Here is a 27,419-nt window from a genome sequence, read left to right on the forward strand (position 1 = left end):
TATATTGCCCTACCGAGATACGAAAATAGACGACGTAGTGAAAATCCTGGTGATCTTAAAGCACTTTTAACGTGGCTAATTGAGTTTGCTGAGGACTGGCCGGTTGCAGCAATCTTGTGACACCCCACCCCATCCCCCACCCCTTGTCTCGTGAGTATGAGAGAGTTGGTAGAGTCATCTCCAATAGCCGGCGTTGGATAAGAAAATGTGAACGATATACAGCACTGTTATTTGAACATGAAAATACTACGAGGGCGGCGCAGTGGTTAGCACGGTCGCCTCACAGCAAGAAGGTCCAGGGTTCGAGCCCCGGGGCAGTCCAAACCTTGGGGGGGGGGTCATCCCGGGTCGTCCTCTGTGTGGAGTTTGCATGTTCTCCCCGTGTCTACGTGGGTTTCCTCCTCCGGGGGCTCCGGTTTCCTCCCACAGCCCAAAGACATGTAGGTCAGGTGACTCGGCCATACTAGATTGTCCCTAGGTGTGGATGTGTGTGAGTGTGTATGTCGGCCCTGTGTGATGGCCTGGCGGCCTGTCCACACCAGCCGTCCAATGACTGCTTGGGATAGGCTCCAGCATCCCCGTGACCCTGAGAGCGGGATGAGCGGTTCGGCTAATGGATGAATGGATGGAAAATACTACGATTTACAACAAGTTGCAGCCCATCTGCAAACCAGGGAAGCAAATTTTCCCATTCGGATTGTCTGCCACTGACGTCACCGGCAGACACAACCTCAGCAGCGTCTCAGGAGACCGTCCAGTATTACGGACGCTAACGGAGCACCGTCCCTACAACATACACGCGGGAGATCATGTTGAAAATTGCTACTGGCTTTTGCTGAGGCGTATCGACCCCGGATATAATTCACCGAGCCGTAAATTATCCCCTCTGGAAACACGCCCCAAACTGTGCGTTCAACTTGCGAGGGGAAAAAAAACTCGGAAAATGTCGCTTTACGGCAATGTAGCATGCTTTACGGCAATGTAGCACGCTTTACGGCAATGCAGCTACTTCCACTCTTGCGTATCTGGCCGCATTTAATAAAATAAAGGTTGTGGTAAATTATGCTTCCGATTGCAACAAAAAACCATTCCGTTAAGCTAAAACGTATAAATATCGATACGTATGTTGTACATTGCCCCCCTTTTAAAATAATATCGGTATTATCTTTGGGCCGTATCAGGCCTGCAGGACACGTGTCTCGGCCGTGGCCGCAAAGGGCCCGGCGGCCACGTCCGGCGGCCCGCACACACTTTGGGAGTCCGACTGCATATTTAGAGAACAACGAGCCCACATCTTGTTTAATTTTATTGACTGGCAACCTGTGCACGACAACTTAACAATAGTTGGTAAACACTGAAGGTGTTATTATCCAACCCGAGAGACGGTGCCGGGGCCAAGCGAGGAGGGAGGCTGCGACTGAAATGCGGGAGAATACTAAACACGGTGGCCAATCAGTCGCGCCTCCCTCAAGCCTGTTCTCAGCCACAGGGGAATCCTGCAGCCTACATTCCCCGCATCAAGGTCGACGCCGGTGGAAAATCAAATTAGTCCCCTTGTATTGGTGTGCTGGCGCCGGTTCAAGTCACCTGGCTAAAACGATGAGTCCGGGATTCTGCAGCAACCGGCATTATGCCCTTGACCCTATCTATGGTGTCGTGCTTGCAAAGACAGTAAATTCAAAGAGCTGCGACATGGAAAGATGCATTAAAAACACGCCTCTGTGGTGGCTAGCGGTGCAAAATCGAATAGACTCGCGCGTCAACGCGTTGCTTCTTCTCTGCTTAGTCCCTGTAGCTTACCTGCCCTGGTGGACGACGCACTGCCTTGTGAGAGAGGTTGAGAAGAGTTCCGCTTGCCCGGTTGGGTTCACTCAAAACCCCACACCACACCGCCATCTGCCGGCTGACACGAGAACGTCACCATTAAGTAGGTAAATACGTTTGCTGCGCATTAAGCGTGTGCGTTTTTGATTAGTTTCGTTTTGATTTGATTTGTGGCTTTGTAAAGTTTTTTTTTTCTGTTTGTATTTTTATGTGCCGTTTAATTTTGCTGATTAACTTTCTTTCATTTTTGGTGATTGCGATGATGTGCATGCTTGCATGCCTATTATTATTATAATTCTTCATTTATTGATCAACAGCTACTAGATGTAGATTGCTGTGACGGCCTTGTTTGTACCATCATCCATCCAGCCATCCATTATCCAAGCCGCTTTTTGTCGCTGGTTTGTACCATCATCCTTATCCATTTGATGTGTTTCAGATTCCTGTGTAGGCTCTTAGCCAGAGCAGTGACAGACAGTTTTCTGTCAGTATCTGAGATGGTTGTTATCGGCAGGAAAACCAGCACTCTGTGGAATGGGGGGATCTTATTGAATGGTGTACAGGTGCCACTTAGAAAAAGACTGATAGATGTTAATACTGGGCAATAATGTGCACATAGAGATCTATCGAGCAGAACTACGACTGAATGCGAGACGAAGCTAAGACGATGAAGAGTTCACATAGACACACATGGCACTGCCAGTGTTAATGCAAATGTATTACCTCATGTGTAAAGTAACCTTGTGTCATGGTTGTGATTTTGTTTCCGTCTGTGTTTCTGTTCCTGCCCCTGCTTTGCTCACCTGTTCCCCATTTCCCCAATTTGCCCCCCCCCCCAGCAGTTATATTCCCCCGGGTTGCCTCGACTCTTCGTCGGTTCGTCATGTTAACTTTTGGTAGCCGGATGGCTTCACGTCTCGTCTCGGGCCTTCCTTCCTGCCCGTACCTACCGCTCCTGGTTTTTGTAAGTTTGCGTGCTCCATTAAAGCATTGCTCTAGCCCAGCCTGTCTCCACCCCCTGTCTGCATTTGGGTCCTCGATTCCTGCTCCCCGGCGTTGACACCTTGGGGTATCTGCCCATTAATAAGTTAGGCATTTGAGGTTGCGTCCAAACAAAAACCTAAAAATAAAAATGCGAGACGGATGATCTGTGGCGTGCCCCCTACTAACATTCCACATAAAAGCCAACATGACTCAGGCCCGGCTGGTGGGGTCTGCATCTTGCCCGTTATGGTAGCGTGCAAATGATTGATGTGTCAGTACTGTCCTCTGAACAAGGCCATCTAAATCTTCACAAGCATCGCAGGGAAAAAAAAGCCATAAATAACGATTTAATTGTGGGTTACACACTATATTTGGTTATGAGCTAGAGACGAACGCATCCAATACCTGAGTGTGTTTCTGAGGCTGACACCCTCCCCCTGACACACACACACAGACACACACATTTGCCTGATCAACTCAAAGTAAACAATGTTGGTGCATGAAGGAAGGGTTTGGTGCATATAAAGAAGCCAGACAAAAGTCTGCAACATTTGACTCAAACTTCTACATTCTGAAGAAGGAGCTGCTCGGCCTTTCAGGTACCAGGGATGGGCAGCATGACCCAGAAAGGGCCAGTGCGGGTGCAGGTCTTTGTTCCAACCGAGCAGTTACACACCCGAGTCTACAAATCAAGGTCCTTAGCAAAGACTGTTGGTTGGCTAGTAGAATCAGGTGTGTGACTGCTTGGTTGGAACGACAACCTGCACCCACACCGGCCCTTTCTGGATCATGTCACCCATCCCTGCAAGGTCTACCTCGCAGTATATATGTGAAGGCCGTAGGCTTTAAGACAACGCCCCACTGTCTCAACTCCCAACCATTACTCTACTCTGACAGAGCAGATGAATATTTAACAGGAGGAGAGAAAGTGGCAGGCATCAGATCACAAGGAAGAAGATAACACCACCACCACCACCACCACCCCCCCCCGTCATGTTTTGTTTCCCCGCAACTTTTTCCACGCACTGAAAAACGTGCTCTGGCCTTTGAATTTCAGAAACGTCTTCGTCCACAAACAGGCCTGAGCCGGACCCGTTTCCAGGTCAAACGGGAGCCTGGGAGATGTGAGGCGTACACATGTGGGCTGTGAGCCATAAAGCCATACGGCGAAACGCGTCAGCACCACGGACAGCGAACCGAGGCTCTCACAGGTGATCCGGGACGTGCGGGCGGAAGCCAGAAGCGCTGGGACAGGAGGACGTATAGGCTGCAAGAGAGGAAAGCTGGCGCTGACGTCCCGAAAGAATGCGACAGTTCTTGCCTGCAGAATGCAAAGGTGGGCAGCTACAACCTCCCCGCTTGTGCATACGCCATACCCGCTTCCGCCCCGCTGCTTGCAATCCCACGCCAAGTGCGAGTCACTAAGTCGCGCGCTAAGCTGCGCAGCTGGAGTTGTGCAGTTTTATTGACAGGGGTCTCTGTGCAACGTCGCTTGCTACTGTGCAACTCTACTATGCTTAACGGGCCACACTCCCACACACCCACACAGTTTGCGATATCCAACCTTATACGCGGATACTTCCTCTGCTCTTGTCCCCTCTCGGTTTGTTTAGAGGGTGCTGTCATGTGGCGGTCTCTCAGCCTCTCGTCCGCCGGCCGGCCATCGGGACCCTCGGCAAATCTCTCCCGCAAAGGACAACGGCCGGACTGGGGGAAACAGGAAATGACGACGGTCTGAGACCTGCAAACTAAGGAGGCGACTAACCGCAGCAGAGGGGGCGGTTTTCCCTTTCAAATCGCCCCTGCCTCTTTGGGTTTATCGGCCCTCGAGCCACAACACGAACTGGCTATTTTTTTAATCTTTTTTTATTTTATTTAATTTTTTACAGTGGGCAGTAAATGAACGTGATTTAAACCGAATAGAATAAATAAATAAGTAAATTGTGTCTTTGGTAGTTAATATGTAATTTTACTAGTTTTTCTTCTTCTTCTTCTTCCACGTTGGTGTATTTACTGCAAATCGCGTGTTATATTACCCCTCGACCATCTACCAAGGAATAGCCCCCCCCCCCCCCGTTACCTTCCAGGTGCCCGGTGGTTTCTGTTCGAGTCAGTTCGAGGTGTAAATCCTCTCGCGGATGCTTGAAGCTTGCCGGAGGCGAGGTGGCCCGCAGTCCATCACCATGAACATTTTAGCCACCTTTGTTTTTGTTTTGTTTGTTTTTGTTTTGTTGCTAGACGCGGTACTCTCGCGAGATTATGGGCTTAAAAGGCGTGAGTCTGTTCGAGGAGTCTTGGCGGCGCGTTCAACTGCGTTACTGCGCAATGACGGCACAGTGTGTAGTGATGTGGCAATACTACACACCTCGAGTTCGCCTTCTAGTTGCACAGCCATACGGCGTGGCAGGCACGCTGGCTATGAAATGCTTTGGCAACAGTTCCACCTAAAAAAGTTTTTTTTAAAAAAAAACTTTTAAAAAATTTAACAAAAAATAGAAAATGAAATAAAACTACAGTATCGACAGTCCAGCGTGAGAAATTAAACACTAAAGCTAAAATAACTAAAAAAAAACAAGACTGAAAGTAAGCTAGGAATTCAGTGTACGCAGGCCGGAAAGAAGCATGAACACATTTAAACTGAACTTACGTCACACGTGGAATCAGAACGTAACAACAGTTGGCATGGAAATGTAACAGTTTACACAGAGGAGGTATGTAGTTGCGATCAATATGCCAAATGTATCTGTACATAGTGCCGATATATATAGATATAACGTTTTTTTCCGAAACCGTCAATGTTGTTGTTGTGTTGTTGAATGTATATATTGTAACGTGCATGGATAAGTAGACACGTTGGTCCTTGACTAACGGGTCGGACCCTTAAGTCGACTGGTTAACGTTGTCGCTTGCGGTGCAGGAGATACGAGTTCGCGTCCCGGCTGTGGCGGTTCCGCGGGCTGCCCCCCCGAGCAACGTGCATGGATAAGTAGACACGCTGGCACACGGGTCTGACCCTTTAGTCGAGTGGTTAGCGATGCCTCCTGCGATACGGGTTCGCGTCCCGGCCGCGGCAGTTCCTGCGGTTGCATTGTCCCCCGAATTCGCTACAGTATATATAGCGTTTTTTTCCGAAACCGTCAATGGTGTTGTGAGTGCTCGACTAATGAGGAGAGGAACTATATATATATATATATATATATATATATATATATACACACACACACACACACACACACACACATATATATATATATATATATATATATATATATATATATATATATATATATATATAAAATATGTAATATAGCCTGCGTTTGTAGTACATGGGGTAAGACATGCAAAAGCAAAACAAAGCAAAACGGGACGGTCCTCACACACCGTCTTCATAATCGCCCGCCGGCGAGAGACTCCGTCCTCAACCTGCAGGACGCACCTGTTGCTTCCCTCTCGCGCGATTTCGCCGTTGCGCAGTACACTCTCCAGTCCGCCATCACCGCGAACTAGCTAGCGTTAGCCGAAAACACCGAGGAGGGAGCGAGTGACAACAACAGACAGCGGGGACAGACGGGACCCGATTCCGAAGGGGAAGGTCAAGGAGTTTGCCCCTACCGCTTCACCATTTGCTTGGAAGATAATCGCAGCCGCTTTTAATGTAGTCTTTCGTGTTGACTTAGAAACGACAGTCGCCCCCCCAACTAAACATGTCCAATATTAAAGGCAGCACCAAGAAGGACACCAAGATGAGGATACGAGCCTTTCCTGTGAGTATTTACCGGCCGTCTGAGAACCGAGACGGCTGGCTGTGAGACGCGAGGGCTGGGGATTGCTAACCCAACAAGTGCTAACTAGCTTGGCTAGCCGCGCTAGCGCGACACAACGCGTACCCGTGCCAAGCTGGAGCTACAGTTAGCCGGCTAACTTTCTTACACCCGGCTAGCAAGGTGGCCCCGCAGTTCTGAAATGGTCAAACACCCCCGCTGTCTAACTCCACGAAATTGCCATCGTCACCCAGCGTTACCCTGTGCTAGCAAGCATAGCGAGCGGAGCCCCAGCTAGCCAGTAAGGAGAGCTAGCAGGCCTGTTGATTTTGGCTAAGTTGACGTTAGCCAAGTTGCGCTCAGTCAGCAACTAATGTCAGCTAACGTTACGTTAGAGGAGCAGCTAACTTTATTTGGCTAACTTTAGTGTTAGCTGCTCAACTCAGACCACTAATTTCACACAGCTGAGTAGCAACTTGCGGGGGGTTGTTAACAAAGATAAACAATTAAGTGACGGGTGAGAGCAAAGTGACTATCGTCGTTCCATGGTAGATTGGGAGCTAACGCACTTAATGCTTCAAGTGCTGCTCAACTGCGTTAAATGACGATTGTTGCTGTCGTCCTGCTGTTTTCATTACGAAATGCCACTGACCCCCCATCTCGCTAGAGTTTAGCCAGTTTGCGTCATCACTTTGCAAAACGACCTGCCAGCCCTAATTTCCTTGTCCTTCATAATGTCATAAAGATTTAAGTAACGATCAATGGATCATCTTATAATATCCTAGGCTGTGTGACCACATATCCAATTAACCTGCACCCGGGCACAGGTTTTCGATAAGCAGGCCTTTTCTCATATAGCTTCTTGATTGCTGTATGTTAGGTTTGTGACAAAATGTGCCTGTGAGTGAGTGAAAAAACAGTGTCACTCAAATGTGTCTACATGTCTGTTGAAGGATCAGGATTTCTCTCCATTGTCTACTATTGGTCAAATTTCCTCCCTTAAAATGACTGCTTTAAACCCACTTAATATCTGGATCGCCAACTTAGAAACGAATGTTTTGTCTTACTTTCTGCTCATTGTGTTCTAGTTAACCATTGAGACAACCTCCTGCTATGACTTTTTAAAGGTCTTAGTATAAATCAGTCCACAGCAAATTGCTGTGGCTGTAAAACTCATAGTAGTTCGCTTTTTAGAGCCTAGATTGGCATATTTGTGGTTTTATGCTCTCTGGTTGTGCTTTCATGAGAAATGAGATGGAAAAAGAATGATTTTGTGCCCATGTTAGACTGAATGTGTAGATGAGAATCATTATCCAAAGGAATTGAATCGAGTGCAACTGGACTTGGTATATATAGCCGTGAATCCAGTTGCACTCGATTCAGTTCCTTTGGATAACCATGACCTGGATGAATGAGAACATTCACAGAGAATCATTATGTTCTCCCAACCTAATGAAGTTTGCAATAAGACCAAGTATGAATTATCGTTGTCGCTTTAGCTTGCATGACTAGTAGGGGTGTAACGATACCCTCAACTCACGATGTGGTTCGAGAGACAATTCAGGGCTCGTGGTTTGATACACTCACAATATAATTGACAAAATAAGACTGAAAACAAACTAAGATCGCACAGTTCTTATTCATTCATTAACGGCCACTTTCAGCACCTCAACAATATTTTGACCAGTGTGTGATTCAAGCGTCGTGTGTGTTTGGAGAACAAAATTCACCATTTCCCACTGGCGGTTGATGATGTGGGCTGTGGTGGTTATGTAACTTTAGGTAGCATGAGAGGTCCAGCCGTCTGTGGTTATCGTGACTCTCTCGGCCTTCTGGAGGGCTTCTTTAAACTTTACCTTAACTTCTTCATAGATGGCAGGAACTACAGATTTGTTGAAATGTATACGGGACGTAATGTGATATTTGGGCTCCGGCGTGTTGACAAGTTTTTGAAATCCTTCATCCTCAACTACTGAAAACGTCTCGTGTCTTTGGCAATAAAAATGCCGATGCTTTGTATTATCTCTTTCTCCCGCTGACTTTATGCCAGAGGTGGTGCAGCAAGTGTTGTTTGGCCTCTTGCTAATCTATCAGGCGGTGACTGTAGCTTGTCCTTATGATGCAGTTGTAGATGGTGGAGCATGTTAGTGGTGTTAGCCATTGTGTAAGCCATAGTGCACTGGTAGAGCTTGCAAATAGTCTTTGTTCGTCCATCTTGTCACCATTTTCTTGCCTCCATGCTGGAAAACCAAAGTTATGCCATACAACTGCCTTAATGCCTTAAAGTTTAACAGAGCATCCTCTATTTCCACCTCCTCCTCCATTGTCTTGCCAACATTCGATCACTACGGCCACTACGGCCACTACGGTCAGGGTAAACAACAGGTCAGTGAAGCAAAACGGAAATTGTCTATTGCACCCTCTTGCGATAACAATGATAAATTATATCAACATCATAATCAATTTTTCAGCTTCACAATGGGTATCGTTATATTTTTGAATCGGAAATATTGTGCCATGGTGCATTGTTACACCCTTAATGACTAGCCATGCTAAACCTGACATTTTTTGTCATATTTTTTCATCACGTTGCTCAAACATGTAGCATTAATTTAATCATTCATTTCGTGAGTTCATGTGGAGGAGAGGGGAGGAGCACAACTTATTCAAAGATTTTAATAATCATGGGACTTTTTAACCATAATAAATGATGTTGTAGTCCTATTGAAAAGATGATTTTATCAAGTCAGACTAAATCAAGTGATTTTAGGCTGCGCACTGGTTTAAAATAAAGGTATATAGTGGTGATGGCCTGGTGGCCTGTCCAGGGTGTCTCCCCGCCTGCCGCCCAATGACTGCCGGGATAGGCTCCAGCATCCCCTGCAACCCTGATAAGCGTTTGGATGATGGATAGATGGATGGATGGTATGTTTCATATACAAAATAGTCAGCCTTGCCTGACAAAATACTCCCTTCCCCAGGACTACCTTATCATTCACTTTTGCTAATGAGTTTTATTATCATTCAATCTGCCCCCCCCCCCATACATTACTAGCTGTCACATTATTGCGGTCATAACTGATGCTTGAGAAGTAAATGCCCCATTCCTTATCTGGATGCCAAATTTGATGCCCAGATTAAGATGTCACCAAAACATCTCCAGAAAATATCAGAAATTGAGCGGTTGACATTATATATGAAAATGTATAGAAACTGAGCTTCCAGGTAGAGCCTCTTCTGTGCTCATCAAGGCCGTAGCCTGTATGAAAAGTTCCACATGTGTAAAGCAGAATGTTGTCAACCTGTATGTCAGCTTGTCACAATCATTAATCGTTATATAATCGCCCGATTATGATTATTTGAGCTGGTCGAGATCATTTTGCATACAGCCGTATGTTTCTGTCGAATTTTAAGGGAATTTTAAGAACAAGACCTTATTTATAGCAGAGTTTGCCCTACTGGTACAGTCGTGAGTTTCATAGCTCATGGTAAAGTTATGCCGGAGGTTATTTACCCACAGTTATTTGTTCCTCAATTCCAGCATGTTTAAACCAGTGTAGAATGACTGTGCAATGCAGTTAGATCAAAAAGTTCACCTGTCACATATTTGCTACATTATTATTTTGTCAACAAGTGCATTTTCATTGCCTAATTGTCACATAAACTTTTTAACTCCAAGTAAAAAAAGCCCACCTCAGCCAAGTATTAGTTTTAATGTAGCTGTTACAATTCTGGTGGTTTTGTTCGTTGTTTTTAATCGAATGGCTGTTGAGCCCTCTTTCAACATTGCAGTCATTCATGTCTGTGACGGAGATCCCCAGTGGAGCCACAAACTTGTTGTAAAACTATTGTGTAGGCCTGTCTAACATAATAAAAAAGTAGTTCAAGGCAGTGAAGTAACATAGAAGGAAGCTTGATTTTATTTTCAAAAGTATGCAGCAGGGAAAAACAAAGCTATGTTTCCTTCCAAGCATATTTTCTGCATTATCTAATTAACATGTCCTGAGCCAATTAGACTGGCTGGAGACATTCTGCCACAGGTTTTTTTTTGTTAAACAAATCTATTTGCAGCAGAGCGAGAGGTAAAACATTATTTCAGAATAGTTGATGTGTCATAGTGACACTGCTCTGCTATGCCAATGACCGATGTGCAGCTATTGAAACATGGGTATAAGTGTAGGTGTGGTTACAAAGCCAAACGCAACAGCAGCGCTGTGGTCACATTGGTCTTAAAGTCAAATAAAAAAGGAGAGCCCGATAACTTGGGGGAAGCAATTGGTAATTCATTTGTCTGTGGAAAAGATTACAAAGACTAAAAAGCTTACAACATTTTTATTTGTGTTTCGATGTTTAATGTCAATAAATTACTCTTCTTCATAAGGTTTTAGCCTATTACATTATTATTAGGCTGATACCATAATGGTGGCATGAATTGAACAAAAAACAAGTCGTTTATCACAATTATTTGTATGACAGTTAACCATCAAGTAGAATTTCATGATCATGACAACCTTAACCTGTAGGATGAGTTCAGTGAAAATCTTGGCAGGCAGTACTGCGTTACTCATAATATTTGTGTCTTGCACAGTAGCATTACTGTCTTATTAATTTTTAATCTCGAAGATTTAAGCGTTTCACTATCCAGGATTACTTAATGTGAAATGAAAATGAAAGAGGATCAACCTCCGTATTTATCTTTCTGTGCCTTTGTAGATGACAATGGATGAAAAGTATGTCAACAACATCTGGGACCTTCTGAAAAATGCCATCCAGGAAATCCAGAGGAAGAACAACAGTGGGTTGAGCTTTGAGGAGCTTTATAGGAACGCCTACACCATGGTGCTCCACAAGCATGGGGAGAAGCTCTACACAGGCCTGCGGGAGGTTGTCACCGAACACCTCATCAACAAAGTAAAAGGCTGCATTTTCTAATGATGCACTGTTGCTTTCATTGACCGTCTTTAAAATGTTGAAGTAGCCCAGCAAACAAGAAAAGAGTATATCAAAGAAGCTTGAATCAAATCATCCGGCTACAGTGTTTATTGACAGATATGTTTCATCACTCAACTAAGTGACATCTTCAGTCTAAACTGACTGCAGGTATCCCCACCCTTATAAACAGTATAGTACAATACAGTTGCATAATGACTGAAACCCCCAACCAGGTTCATATGCAAATATGGGTATGACCTTAACTAGAGTTTCAATGGCCATGTGTACTATTCACAGAGGATTGGGGAATAGTTGCAATCACAGCATTGTAAAATGGCGACAGATGTACTCTTAGGCCCCCCCCTTGGTTCAGGGATGGTCATTGGTTCCGGTCGTTAGACAGTGTATTGTACTGTATTGTTTATAAGGAATGAGATACCTGCGGTCAGTTTAGACTGAAGATGTCACGTAGTTGAGTGATGAAACGTATCTCTCAATAAATGTTGTATCCACATGAACTGATTCAACCTTATTTGATTTTCTCACCTGGATTATTGAGCATGCGTCAAGACAAAAAGAGTAGACATCAGGAGAATATTCGGTAACAGTTTCTATGAAGCTTGCATTTATTATGCCCTATAAGCATCTATAATGCTCTATAAGCATCTATAATGCCCTGTAAGCATGTATTGCGTCTATAACGCCTATACTTTCCTATAATGTGTATTACAATGACTAACGGCTATGGCTGAAGACTGAAATAGCACCGAAGTCTCATTATGCATCTCTACAAAACTTCAACAAAACAAGATGGCTATGATGCATTGTAACATTTCACAGACAAACAAGCTAATGATGACATATTTACAATGCATAAATCCGTTTTAAATTGACAATGTATCATAAGGGTGATTATGAGGTGTTGTGAGGGCGTATACATGGTTTTAATGAATCTTACAATGACTTACAGCTACACTTATAGGGTGTTATAGATGCTTATAGGGCGTTATAGATGCAAGCTTCATAGAAAGTATAGCTGAATATTCTGTAGTGCCATTTCTCTGACGTGTCCCCTCCTCTGGCAGCTGATTGTGGTGGGTTAAAAAAAAAACCTAAACATTTCAGTGTGTATTACCATTTTCGGTAAAGGGATGCAATGTTATACAGGCTGAAACACTTAAATTCTGCAAAACATGAAAGTGACCCACAATGCTTGAAGAATTATAGCCCTTCTTGCACATGGGGTTATTCATATTCCACACTTGCATGCTTGTAGCAAAATCTCAGCCTGACTGAGAGGCCTTCAGTGAGGCCATCTTTTGCAGCTTTTTCTCATTTTCTTTTGTGGCCAGGTTTGAGCACCTGCAGTATTGCTACGTCACTGTATTTTAGAGTTTACAGTCTCACAAGCTTGTCTGGCACTCCCCAGTTTTGAACACAAGCATGACTCGGCAGCTTCACTTAACTGGAATTCAGCATCACCATGTATTATCAGTATTGCATGTAACACCCAGGCATGGTTGTAACCCCCTATTTCACCTGATTGAATTTCCCATCTACTAGAGTTTAATGTCTTATTTGTTAGCATAATTTCTCCTTGACCTACATGCATCCGAAATTGGTTGCGGATAGCCTGACTTGTGATGACATCCGTCTTCCTGTCATTTCAGGTGCGGGAAGATGTCCTAAACTCTTTAAACAATAACTTCCTACAAACACTGAACCAAGCTTGGAATGACCATCAGACTGCTATGGTGATGATCAGAGACATCCTCATGTACATGGTAAGTGGCCTGCTGTGCTCGTTTTATCATACTCATTTGAATAGTTGGCTAGTAGTCATTAAGCATTTACATAGCAAATAGCCGTCTCTTCCCTGCAGTGCCTGTAGCCTTTCATTTTGTGGTCAGTATGACATTTTAAAGGTTTCTCCTAAAGTCCCAGATGGCTCTGCAGAGGTGTGTGCCAGTCAGATTGGTTTGCCTCGGCATTCATATTTTTTTTCTTTCCGGAATGGCCCTCTGTGTTCACCTTCTGCCACCCTCACCTACAGCCCTAGCTGGACTTTGACTATAAGGTGCTGTTTTTTGGTTGGCAGAACAAAGACCCTCTGTTATTTTATTCTTTTTGTTGGGCAACTGGCAGGACTAGTTGATTTATTTAAACAGGCAATAAGGCCAGTGGGTCTGTGGGCTCGGGTGCACATGTGTGAGAGAGAGTGAAAAAGCTCTTGATGGAGGTTCGAGCAGGGCCAAAGAATGACACAGCCACTATTGAATTCTTCAGTGCTGTCTTGCTTTTTTCAGTTTGGTTCACGCTCTTCATTCCTCTCTCCTTTCCCCCCTCATTCTTTTACCCCTGAGCAGCTTTGTTTTGTTCAGCTGCTGCAGAGCTAAGGCCAGCTACGTTTCTGCAATGAGAGCAGCCCGCTATTGCCGTTTCTTGCTGACCTCTAGAGGAGAGGCGGAAATTGTCGCTGTGCTGTAGTTACTAAATGCGTTTACACTGTTATAAATGTCTTTTAAAGTATATGACCTTACTGACTAATATTTTCAGTGAGGAATGGAAACATGGAATGATCTATTTGGGGAATTTGTTTTGAAAGTTTTATATGAGCATTCGTCATGGTACACAGAGTACAGAATTTGAATCCTGTGTTCTTTGTTTCACCTTTAATCTATTTGATTTGAAATCGGAATAAAAGACTGAATTTTTATGTCCTTCTTTGAGTTTGTTTTTCAGCTTAATTGAAAAGCAATTTCATAATTAAAAAGTAGTTCGGCCCTGTGACGGCCTGGCGGCCCGTCCAGGGTGTCTCCCCCCGCCTGCCGCCCAATGGCTGCTGGGATAGGCTCCAGCATCCCCACGACCCTGAGAGCAGGATAAGCGGTTTGGATAATGGATGGATGGGAAAAGTAGTTCAAATTTGCAAGCTGTATTCAAACTTTAGAATTCAGCTCTCAAAAAGCTTTCAGATTTTGCCAGCATTTCATTTTACAATTTAATTTAGCGGACGCTTTTATCCAAAGTGATGTACATCCGAGAACATCGCTCAACAGCTCTTCCTAACAGGTAGTTAGGAAGAGCTGCAACTAGCAGATATAGTCAAGCTACTTTCCAACCAATCAGGAAAGTGAAAAGTACTGTCAAATCTGGATCAAATCCGTGGAAGTAATCTATTGCAGGTGTTCCACTGAAATTGGTTTCCTGTTGTATCTGGTGTCCTTTGAGCATATGATATAGGTGATGCCTCCCTTTTCATTCTATATGCATGGTCTCAAAGGTGCTATGAAGCCATCGTAAGCAGGCTACTGTTTGTTGAAATCAAGAGCAACAAGCGATTTCATCCTGCTATTATTGTAGTTACTGAAACACTGAGAATCATGGGAGGGGAGTTTGTACAACTTCCTTGGCATGGAATAAAGCTGATGTGATTTACAAATGCCATGACAGTTGATACGGAGTGTTGACATGTTAACTGATGTATATTTTGCTGCATGCTCAAGCTAGAAATGATTATCATGTGTGTGCAGTGAGCTCTAAAGTGGAATTCAGTTCAAGGAAAAACAATGGATAATTTCATAAGAATAAGTTCCCATGCAATGGATGATCATATCAATGCAAGCAATAGGTAATGAGAATGTTTTTGAATTAACTGATGAAAGTGTGAATTGCCATTGGCATCTGTGTAAGCTTTGACGTGAAGGCACTGCTGCAGCACTGCATTCCTACCACTAAGACAAGCTGGCTTCAAATTGTACTTGAAAACACCGGGGTCATGAAACAAACAAGTGTGTCAGGTTTGTGAGGGGCGTTTGGTTTCTGGCTCAGCACTGCTGGTGTTTTGCAAGGTGTGCCCTGTGTCTTAACATTCTATGAAAATAAAGTTTTTTATTGGAAAACAACAATGAGAAGTGGAATTCATTAGTGAACACAAAATCCCACTAACATGATGAAACAAATCTTTGGTAAACTGATAGAATTGGTGTTTTATGTGATTGCGTTAGGTTAATGCTGAGGACATTTGTACATTTCATGTTAAAAAGCAATAAAAAGCCTTTTCAGCCTGTTGTAAAGTGGCCTTACAGGAGAAAATGTCACCATATCATCAGAATATATGACCATATTTTAACTTGTGTAAACAACCTCATTAACCAAATCTTTTCAGGTAACTTGTCGTCCTCTCTCCTTGTTGTATAATGTTGGATACAAGCCTGGGATTATATATTTGTATAGCGGTCACCATTTTTGTGACAGCCATCAAAATATGTGGCCTGACTGTAACTTCAACAAACAACTTCAAACAATAACCAGCTATTTTCAGGTGACATCCTTTTTGGAGCAGACTAGTGAATGAAAGTCTGGGTTTAACATATCTACTACTGGCTGCCTTTCCTAAGCACTTGGATGCTGGCAAAATCTGAATGTTTTGAGAGTTGAATTAGAAATCTGAATTTGAAAGGTTGACTAGTTTGCAAATTTACAAACTTTTTGAAGCTATTTTTTAATTACATTGAACCTGAATGTTGAAAAGCTGATTTGAATGACTGTGGTACCGTATTTTCTGATGTCGTTTTTGCTCCCATTCTCTCCCCATTTGAATCCAGGACAGGGTCTATGTTCAGCAAAATAATGTGGAGAATGTGTACAACCTGGGCCTAATAATCTTCAGGGACCAGGTGGTGCGCTATGGGTGCATTCGAGACCACCTCCGACAGACCTTACTGGATATGATCGCACGTGAGAGGAAGGGAGAGGTGGTAGACAGGTAGACTGGACTCGTGTTTGGCCACTAGTCGCATTCCTTACTATCTTTTTATCATGTCCTTATCAAAAACTGTTCCACATTTGCAGGGGAGCAATTAGGAATGCCTGTCAAATGCTGATGATTCTCGGTCTGGAAGGCAGATCTGTATATGAGGAAGACTTTGAAGGTCCCTTCTTAGACATGTCTGCTGAGTTCTTTCAGGTGAGTTGGTGCCTCAATGCTTCTGTGTTCTTGTGACCATGGAGAACCTTTTGTGACAAATCAACCCCTTCATCAGATGGAAAGCCAAAAGTTCTTGGCAGAGAACAGTGCCAGCGTCTACATCAAGAAGGTGGAGGCCAGGATAAATGAGGAGATTGAGCGGGTGATGCACTGCCTGGACAAGTCCACAGAGGAGCCCATCGTCAAGGTGGTGGAAAGGGAGCTCATCTCCAAACATATGAAGACCATTGTGGAGATGGAGAACTCTGGCCTGGTTCATATGCTCAAGAATGGCAAGACTGAAGGTAAAGGACCTTGGAATCGCCATACAAAAATGTCCCCTTCGTTTCAATGTCATATACTTCTGCATGGGTGCTAGTCGATAGCAAGCAAGGAACTTGTGTATTTTTCAACTTTACAATGTAGTTACTAAATATAAATTCATTCTCTTCCTTTACTCTTCTTTCAGACCTGGGCTGCATGTACAAGCTTTTTAGTCGTGTGCCAAATGGTTTGAAGACCATGTGTGAGTGCATGAGTTCCTATCTAAGAGAGCAGGGCAAGGCTCTGGTGTCGGAGGAGGGAGAGGGCAAGAACCCTGTTGACTACATCCAGGTGTGTTTGTCCTGAGGGTCACTTACTCAAAAATTCCAGTTTTAGTTTAATTAGTTACTCTTAAAAGAATGCTACCTTCTGTGAATTGAAAAGCCATGCTCAAAAATGCATTTACTAATACACAGGATATGACAGCAATGGCATAGTGCCATAATCTAGCCAGCATTTGCATAGAAACCCAAATCAGACAACCATGATAACTAATACATTAATTCAAGTTTTGAAATGGTGACAACATATTAGTGGTCGCCATCACCCTTATGAATCTACTGGTACATCTTATAGACATTCTCATTCACTGAAGTCTATCCATCTCTTATCTATACCCGAGTAATCCAGTTTAGGGTCATGGAGTTTCCCTGAAGCATCTAAACTAAATTTTACATGGTAATCAAAGATATGATTTTTTAGATTTATAAAGTGATTCGCATAATTGCCTTCCAACAGGGCTTGCTGGACCTGAAGACGCGATTTGACCGTTTTCTCCTCGAGTCCTTCAGCAATGACAGACTCTTCAAGCAAACCATTGCAGGAGACTTTGAGTATTTCCTCAACCTCAATACTCGCTCACCAGAGTACCTGTCCCTCTTCATTGACGATAAGCTCAAGAAAGGAGTCAAAGGGGTATGTGGTTAAATTCCAAGAGTATAGAAGCAGCATTTTACTTAATGTGAAGATCTGTAAGATTAAAACCTCCAATATTTGGATAGGTTTAGATTTGTTTTTTTTCCTTCCTTTGCTTTTAGCATCATTTACCCAAGGTGCCTGAACCATATTATAAATAATTTATACAGCAAAACAAGTCTTTCTTAATCTAATAGTTATTTTGCTGCGGTGATCACCTCAGCTTCTTTTATGAAGGACTGTCTTGTCATTTGCATGTACTGCTCTCTGTTAACCCCATTTATTCACAGTTTGACTGCCCTTCAGCTCATTCTTTGTTTTCTCGTCTTGTGTCCAGTTGACAGAGCAGGAGGTAGAGTCAATCCTGGACAAAGCCATGGTGTTGTTCAGGTTCATGCAAGAGAAGGACGTGTTTGAAAGGTATTACAAACAGCACCTGGCCCGCAGGCTGCTCACCAACAAGAGTGTCTCCGACGACTCTGAGAAGAACATGATCTCCAAGCTCAAGGTAAGAGGAGGGGAGCTGTGCATCACAGTGGGTTTTTTTTCCTGCCGCTCATTCCCACCCAACCATAATTCCCTGTCCCTCCTCTTTGCAGACGGAATGCGGTTGTCAGTTTACATCTAAACTGGAAGGGATGTTCAGAGACATGAGCATCTCCAACACCACGATGGATGAGTTCAGGCAACACTTACAGTCCACAGGGGTAAGAAAGTCCAAACAGCCCTCATTTCTAAAAAGGGCGCACAAAGGAAGCTAACCAAATCATTAAGAAATCACAAAACTTAAAAAAAAAAGTCAAACCATTTCTGTACTGATCATATTTGACTGGAGATGTAAGGACTGGTAATTAGATTGCTTAGTGAGTTGGATGCAGTGTTTTCAAAGCTCATTCTTAGGCTACATCCACACTGATATGTTTTCATTTTAAAATGCATAACTTTTGCACCTAGCGTCCACACTACTGCAACATTTTCGAACCCCTAAAATGGAGACTTTTGAAAATGCTGCTGACCCCATTTTAGTTTGAAAACTCCAGGATTGCGTTTTAGTCTGAATGGACTGAATGAAAATGATGACGCAGACACCCACATTCGCTCCCTGATTGGGCCTTATCCGTCACGACATCTCCTTCCCTGATTTGTCACACCTCTATCACATGACCCTTTTCCAGAAGAAAACAAATGACATCAGCCTTGACTGTCAGTAATTAAAACAACGTGGATGATGAATTACATCTTGCTGACGTCCTTGTCTACACTAGCAGCTGTTGTGCAGTTAAATTCGGCATTTTACACTGCTACTACTGCCTACATGTGCAGGAGGCAAGCTATTACTCGAGTGATTTTAGACAGTTCCCATGTCCAGAGGCGTTGCTGTTTTTCCTCCGTAGTATTTTCTGCAACTAAGCAACCAACCACCGAATGTCTTGATGCATGCTCAATAATCCGGGTAAGAAAACCAAAGAAGGTTGAATTGATTCATCTGGATATGTTTATTGACAGACACGTTTCATTACTCAATTGAGTGACATCTTCAGTCCAGACTGACTGCAGGTATCTCCACCCCCTATAAACAATATAGTACAATCCTGTTACTTAACGACCGAAACCAACGACCAGTTTCATATGCAAATATGGGTGTGACCATTAACTAGAGTTTCAATGGCCATGTGTACTATTCATTACTATTGATTTCAAACCCGAAAACACGCTTGCACCAGAAGTTGGTCCACCCCAAGGATCGGGTCCCCTGGCACAAACAGAGCAATATATAGTGCCATGACTTACACATTGGGGAAACTAAACAGACGCTGGCCAAAAGAATGGCACAACACAGGAGAGCTAACACGTCAGGCCAGGACTCAGCAGTCTACACCCATCTACAGGACAGTGGCCACTCTTTCAACGATGAGGATGTGCACATCCTTGATAGGGAGGAACGTTGGTTTGAACGGGGAGTCAAAGGCCATCTATGTTTAAGAGGGAACGACCATCCTTGAACCGAGGGGGGGAGGGGGGTAAGAGTACATCTGTCACCATCTTGCAATGCTGTGATTGCAAACATTCCCAAATCCTTTGTGAATAATACACATGACCTTCGAAACTTTGGTTAGTGGTCACACCCATATTTGCATATGAAACTGGTCTTTGCTTTCGGTCGTTATGCATCTGTCCCTATCTTACCATGCTGCAATTGCAACATTCCCTAATCCTCTGTGAATAGTACACATGGCAAATGAAACTCTAGTTAATGGTCACACCCATATTTGCATATGAAAGTGGTCGTTGGTTTCGGTCGTTATGCAACAGTATTGTTTATAAGGGTGGGGATACCTGCAGTCAATTTATACTTAAGAGGTCACTTAGTTGAGTGATGAAACGTATCTGTCAATAAACGTATCTAGATGAACTGATTCAATCTTCTGTGATCCCCCCCTTTTTTTTTTCTCCCCAATTGTACCTGGTCAGTCACCCCACTCTTCCGAGCTGAGTCGCTGCTCCAACCCGTCTGCTGATCCAGGGAGGGCTGCAGACTACCACATGTCTCCTCCGATACATGTGGAGTCGCCAGCCACTTCTTTTCACCTGACAGTGAGGAGTTTCGTTTCACCAGGGGGACGTAGCACATGGGATGATCACGCTATTCCCCCCCAGTCCCCCCCCCCCTCCCGAACAGGCGCCCCGACCAACCAGAGGAGGCGCTAGTGCAGCGATGCATACCCACATCCGGCTTCCCACCTGCAGACACAGCCAGTTGTGTCTGTAGGGACACCCGACCAAGCCGGAGGTAACACGGGGATTCGAACAGGTGATCCCTGTGTTGGAAGGCAATGGAATAGACCGTTACGCTATAACTTCTTTGATTAACCAACCTCAAAGTAGACAATCTGCTCCCTGTTTACACCGGCACGCCCATACCCAGTGTACGTGAGTGGTCATGTGTTATGTGTTTTCGGGCATGTCAGTATGGACAGAGATGATCTCTTAAACGGTGTGAAAACGCTTGTGTGGACGGAGATGGTTTTTGTTTTAATGACACCATTTTAAAATGAAAACTAATCAGTGGGGACATAGTATTAAATGCCAACGTGAGTTTCTCTTTATGTTCGTCTCTTTCAGGTGTCTCTAGGTGGCGTTGACCTAACAGTAAGAGTTCTCACTACAGGCTACTGGCCCACACAATCAGCCACGCCCAAATGTACCATACCCCCCTCCCCGAGACATGCCTTTGAAGTCTTCAGAAGGTGGGAGGCTCTTCGGTTTACTGAAGACTTTTACCGCACACAAGAAGGCTGAACGCAGGCCTCTCTGCAAATTGTATTTAGGTTTGACCTCAAAATTATTTTCACAGGTTCTACTTGGCCAAACACAGTGGTAGACAGCTGACACTCCAGCACCACATGGGCTCTGCTGACCTCAATGCGACCTTCTATGGAGCTGTCAAGAAGGTAGATGCCATATTGACATCGTGTCAACAGCACTGATATCCAGCTTACTTTTTTTTAACGCCATTTTAACTGCACACAAAATAGAACATATTGGTATGTCCAGGGTTGAGATTTAGTTGTGGTGTAACGGAATGCAGTTGCTCCGTGATCCGTACGTATCCCCCCCCCCCCCCCCCCATGGTTCGGCATGTATGTGAACCCCAGATAAATTGCAGACTTTTTAAAGTCATTCCCTAAATCTTGCTGCAGAGTTGCAGTGAAAAGATAGACAAGATAGGTGCTTGCTGTGTTTTACTCTGAAGCACAATGATTGCTTGGTGCAAAAAAAGCTGTTGTGTGGTTACGTGAGGAGGGCATGTTGAAGCCCATGAGTCAATCTGGGATGCTCGCATTGCAAAAAGTGCAGTGACAGTCGTGGCTGTCTTGTTCGTTGTAGTTGCCAAAGACAAGTACAGCTAAAGAAAAGCTACTTCTGGAGTCCTCTGGGTCCTCATTAATGTTTTTCGGATACACCATGTGCATTTGGTCTGCAGATATCAGTTTAGAACTGCCTCTCCCCACCCAACTGTCAGTGGATTTTTGACCTTTCTGCTGGTGGAGGAGAACAAGCCGACCAGAGTGAATTGAACAATTTGAACAGTATTCAAAATGGATTTTGAGCACCCTCACATTTAGAACATGAATGCTTTCATCAGCGTTGTTTATTGTATCATTGCGGCATATTGCCTATTTTGATTCAAAATAGAAAGAATTAAGAGATTATAAGTAATCAGCGTTGGGTGCAGGTTAGTAAAAATTGGTATAAAGCTACAAGAGTTTGCCACGAGGCTGTTTTTCATCTATAGCCACTGGACAGATGTTACAAAGTCCTACCTGCCGTAGTACAGCCTCATAGAGCCGCTGGTTTATCTGATATCTGCAGTGTGAGGAGTGGAACTACATCTAATTTTTTATAGTTCGATATGATATTGTTCTTCTACACTTGCACAATTTGAGATGTGAATGTTGCCCCCACCCTGTACAGTGACAGTGAAAAGTTACTGATAATGATAATATAACTCAGAGCAAACACTTGCTGCTCACACTTGGCTTCTTTTGTGCTCATTGGGACTTACAAGATGTTTGGAACAAAAACTGTTTGGCCATCAGCGGGGAAATAAGTATTCGGTCTGTGGTGCTTTTTTGAGTAACACAAGTATGAGACTTTAAAATGTCCACTGTTAAGGTTTTGATTTGGAGCCCTTGGTGGAGGTGGGGGTAATTCTCAGCAATGGAATTTAAAATGTACGAGAATATTTCTGTCATCATCTTTTCCTTATCCTTGCAGAAAATACCTTTGCCTCAGTTGCCCCCCCAACTATTTTCTGCCCCTGCTCACATTATATAAATGCATGGAGACAGTTAAGGCCAAGTTACTGTGGAGACAATGAACGAGCAGGGGGGGGGGTTGCTGTAATTGGCTGCAGTTAATTGGGCCATCAACTGCCTGCACAAAACTCCAGTCCACTTCAGTATCAGGCCCTTGTGTTCAGTGTGACTTAATGTAATGAAATACATTAAACCTGCAGCATCCCTCTGTGTTTAGAATAGGTGTACAGTACAGCTTTTGTGTGGCAATGATATAATGAAAATAAAGCTGATGGAAAAATATTTTTTTCTAAATGTGAAAATGCACATAATCCATTTTGAATACTTTTCGAATTGTTTAATTCAGTTCTGTAAAATTCAGTTAAGTGGTAAGTTATAAATCAGAATCAAGTTTATTGGCCATGTAGGTTGGCACATACATGGAATTTGACTCCCGTTTCGTGGCTCTCTCAGTGTACTTAACATAGAATAACAACACAACAATCCTCAGATGTATACACAAGGATTGACTTATACAGGCAAAATAAGAGGTGATAAAGTGCAATGGCGCAGAGAATATGTCAGATATGCTGAAATAGATGTTAGCAGGTTACTTACATACATGCCTGCGGTAGATGGACATGACAGAGCATACCAGTATACATATAATGTACAGTACGGTATATACAAAATGGTTGGATTTATTTGATCATGATAAGTGTTCATTTGAATGACAGCCCACGGAAAGAAACTGTTTTTATATCTGGTTGTTTTGGTGTACAGTGCTCTGTAGCGCCTACCAGAGGGGAGGAGTTGGAACAGGTTGTGACGGGTCTGCAGTGATGTTGCCTGCCCGTTTCCTGAGTCTCGATGTGTATAAGTCCTGAATGGAGGGCATGTCAGCACCAAGGATTTCTCTGCAGACCTAACTGTCCGTTGTAGTCTGTCCCTGTCCTGTTTGGTGGCCCGATCCAAACCAGACAGTGATGGATGTGCACAGGACAGACTGGATTATTGTAGTGTAGAACTGAATCAGCACCTCCTGAGGCCGGTTGAACTTCCAAAGCTGGCAGAGAAAGTACATCCTCTGCTGCTTGTTTTTGATGATTGTGTCTGTATTGGATGCTCACCTTAGGTCCTGGGAGATTGTGGAACCCAGAAATCTGCAGGTTTTCGTGTTCAGCTCCAGGTTGTTATGGCCACACCATAGGGCCAGCTGTTCAACCTACCATCTATACAGCTGGATGATGAATGATTGATTGACACATGTTCCATCTTCTCCATCACGTTCCTTCTTCCCTGTCCATGACGATGAGGTTCAAACGTGTTGTGTATCCTACCTGGTGACCGAGACACATTTAGAGCTCATTGTCTGCTCTGACTATGTCAATCTTAAACGATTAAAAAAAATATTGTGTGGTCTGATCCTGTTATAACACTTTATCCACAGGAGGATGGTTCAGAAATGGGTGTAGGAGGGGCCCAGGTGACAGGCTCCAATACCCGCAAGCACATACTTCAAGTCTCCACTTTCCAGATGACCATTCTCATGCTGTTCAACAACAGGGAGAAATCCACTTTTGAGGTAAGAACAAAAATGAGCACCTCTCCATCTGGCTCCCTTAATCCCCTCCTCATGAAATATTTTTGTCTTTGGCTCTTGAACTTCTTTGCTGCTTAAATTGCTAATGTTTTGGCTACAGTATTCTGGAATTCATTGAGTGTGGAAGTCTTTTTACTCTGTATTTATCCCTTTAATGAACTGATTGGTGCTCCATTTGTAAATAAAATACTTTCATCTGGAACTTGCTTGTTTCACCTTCAGTCAAGGGTGAGAATCTCCAAAATGCCTCAGCAAAACCCCGCTGCAGTTAGGTGTGATTCTGTTCCGTCTCATGCTGATTAAAAGGAGCGTTGGAAGCTCACTGGTCCTTCACCTTTTGTTGGATTAAGTTTAAATCCCACAATCTTGCTGCCAGAGGTCACAGAAGAAAACACATAGATGATTTTAATGAATTGTGCATGTCACAAGTGTAATAGTTGTATATTCGTGTCAGTTTCAATATTAAGATTTCCCACATGTAACATTGTGGCTTTTCTGCTGTCCCAGTCTGCTCCCAATGATTCATATTTAAAGAGTTAGAAAACCTCTTGTTATATTTTTTCTTGCGGAAAACGTGTTGGCATGATTTTTTTTTTTTTTTAATAAATTTGTTTCTGATTTTTCCCTTTTTTCTCCCAATTTAGTGGCCAATCGATCCCTATTTTAATTCAAACACCCACCCTCGTACTGCACGCGTTCGCCAACTGCATCTCTCCGGCCGGCAGTCTCGAAGGAGACCGCCTCCCCACTTTCGTGACAAGGCGACTTCAGGCCGAACCACTGTTTTTTCCGACACACACAGAGACACATTCACGTGACGAACACAAGCCGACTCCATCCCCCTTCCGAAGACAGCGTTGCCAATGATTGCTGCTTCGTCGAGTCCAGCCATAGTCGGATCTGACGAGACCGGGGCGCGAACCCCGGTCCCCAGTGAGCAACTGCATCGACACAAAGCCGATGCTTAGACCGCTACACCACCGCGGACACTTAGCATGATTTTAGTATTGTGGAACTGGTTGCCCTGGTGATAAATGTGAATAAAAAGAGATGAGACTGCCTCACACTGTAGCTTTAAGGGAGAAAAGTCTATCCTTCACTTCTATTTACATCTATGCCTCCTACTCACATGGGAGCTTCAAACACCCTGAGGCCCATGTGATGGAGGCGACATGTGGGGTCCAGTGTATTAGGCTAGTAAAATATGAGCCAAGTTTAAAGATGACATGCTAGCGTTGGTCAGCTAAACTCTCAGGGTAGACTTGAGAAGCTGGAATGTGGTGTTCTACTACAGCACTTCCACTTTCAGCCCCCGCACACCACCATCAATCACTGTTCTCTTGATCTGCCCCCCTGGGTAGATCCCCTGGCCTGGCAGGCACAGGCCAAAACTTACTCTTGAAGGAGGGCAGTTGTAATTTTAAAAATGCCAAAGACTTTTAACCAGATGTCCTTTTCTCTTCCTGTGTGAAGGAGATCCAGCAGGAGACGGACATCCCGGAGAGAGAGCTGGTGCGAGCACTGCAGTCGTTGGCCTGCGGGAAGCCCACTCAGAGAGTCCTCACCAAGGAGCCCAAGTCCAAGGAGATTGAGAATGGTCACGTGTTTACAGTCAATGATCAGTTCACTTCCAAACTGCACAGAGTTAAAATACAGACAGGTATGTGTGAGAAGTGGTTGTCCTTTCTAGGAAAACGTACCTTAAAATGTCTATTCAGCCCATACTATTACAATCACAGTGGGACAAATTACTGTCGGGTCAGGAGGGAGACGCTCAAGTCATGTGTTTTTACAAACTGACAATCACCATCACCTTCAACAACTGATGTCCGTTCTCTACACAGAATCTAATTAGTAGAATTAAGTGAATTCAAATTATGAATCTTCACACCTTAATTGAGAATTTCACACATCTCCCAACAATCGTTGGACATATTCACAAAGAGCTGTGATTACCATGAGTGGTTTGTGGGATTGTACAGTCAGTAGTATCTTTGTCTGTGTATCAAACTTTATCGTGTCCCTATTTTCTTGTACCAGTTGCTGCTAAACAGGGGGAGTCGGACCCTGAGAGGAAAGAGACGCGGCAAAAGGTGGATGATGACCGGAAGCACGAGATTGAGGCAGCCATCGTCCGCATCATGAAGTCCAGGAAGAAGATGCAGCACAACGTCCTGGTGGCAGAGGTGGGATGGGAGGGCTCACAAATTGATATCTTATGCATTGTTTGTTATGGCCGTGACTTGGTTTCACCAATAATGTATAACTTGGAAAGACATCTTAGTTGTGTGGTAGATAAGTTATCTTTTTTTCCCTCCCCCTCAGGTTACCCAGCAGCTGCGGGCGCGTTTTCTTCCAAGTCCTGTGGTCATCAAGAAGCGTATAGAAGGACTAATAGAGCGAGAATACCTGGCGAGGACACCTGAGGATCGTAAAGTGTACACCTATGTTGCATAGAGGGAACAGTGTGGAGGAAAAAGAGACTGGAAAGGAGGGCATGGGATAGATTTTTTTTTCTCCCCTTTTGGACTGTTTCGCATGGACTGGAAGTTTCTAAGATAAATGCTGGGAAGCTGTCATCATCCCGTACCACAAAACAATCACAATCTGGAAAAAAAAAAAGAAAGTCAAATTCAAATGAATCCATGAAGTGTTAGAAGATTTTTTTTTCTCTCTTTTAAGTGAGTTCCACTCTTCCTTTTCCCTGTGAGTTTTAACATGGATGGATCCAGCTTCAAGCTTTTCACTGTTTTACCCTTGTAGAGATCGACCTTACAAAGAATCCCTTGGGGGGTGGGGTGGGGGGGAGGCACCATATTGTTTTTATTTTCATTATCTAAAAATTGAAATTATGGAAAAACAGCGGGAAATGTGGCTTGTTACAAAAAAAAAGGAAATAAAAATATTGAGTATTGATGCTCTTTGGTTTTCCACCGATCAAGATGCTGGTCCGTCACACCACTGCATGTTTAAGAACGGTTTTGTACTTGCCGTTGCCTCATCACATTGAGGTTTTATGCTTAAATTAGGCATCAAGCCCCTTATCACCCCCCTTAGTTACAGATCTCACATAGTTTACCCTCGTAAATGCAACCTAGCAGACTGCTTGGAGTTAATTCACCTATTTGCTTATTTTATTTATGGCTAATGTCAAGAGGGAGCTGTGACTCTTCGTCTTCGATATAAAGCTGTACATCAACAAGATAAACCCACACAAACCCCTCACCTAATGTGAACACTTGGCCGCTGTGAGTCAGAAAGACAAAAAGTAGCACAGGACCCAGAGTTTGTTACACTACGAAACTATC

General features: G+C 43.8%; 1 protein-coding gene across 1 annotated transcript; it reads left to right on the forward strand.

Moving 5' to 3' along the window:
- Positions 1 to 6,237: 6,237 nt before the first annotated feature.
- Positions 6,238 to 26,991, forward strand: LOC130123585 (cullin-3-like). Its single transcript, XM_056292802.1, has 16 exons — positions 6,238 to 6,572; positions 11,283 to 11,480; positions 13,172 to 13,285; positions 16,109 to 16,269; positions 16,356 to 16,470; positions 16,547 to 16,775; positions 16,940 to 17,085; positions 17,533 to 17,709; positions 18,047 to 18,217; positions 18,309 to 18,416; positions 20,833 to 20,957; positions 21,065 to 21,161; positions 23,959 to 24,093; positions 25,585 to 25,771; positions 26,152 to 26,297; positions 26,437 to 26,991. Exons 1-16 carry the CDS (start codon positions 6,513 to 6,515, stop codon positions 26,566 to 26,568), a joined length of 2,301 nt encoding a protein of 766 aa, XP_056148777.1. The 5' UTR covers positions 6,238 to 6,512; the 3' UTR covers positions 26,569 to 26,991.
- Positions 26,992 to 27,419: the final 428 nt, after the last annotated feature.

This window comes from Lampris incognitus, chromosome 14 (genome assembly GCF_029633865.1).
Source record: "Lampris incognitus isolate fLamInc1 chromosome 14, fLamInc1.hap2, whole genome shotgun sequence".
NCBI classification, from domain to species: Eukaryota; Metazoa; Chordata; class Actinopteri; order Lampriformes; family Lampridae; genus Lampris; species Lampris incognitus.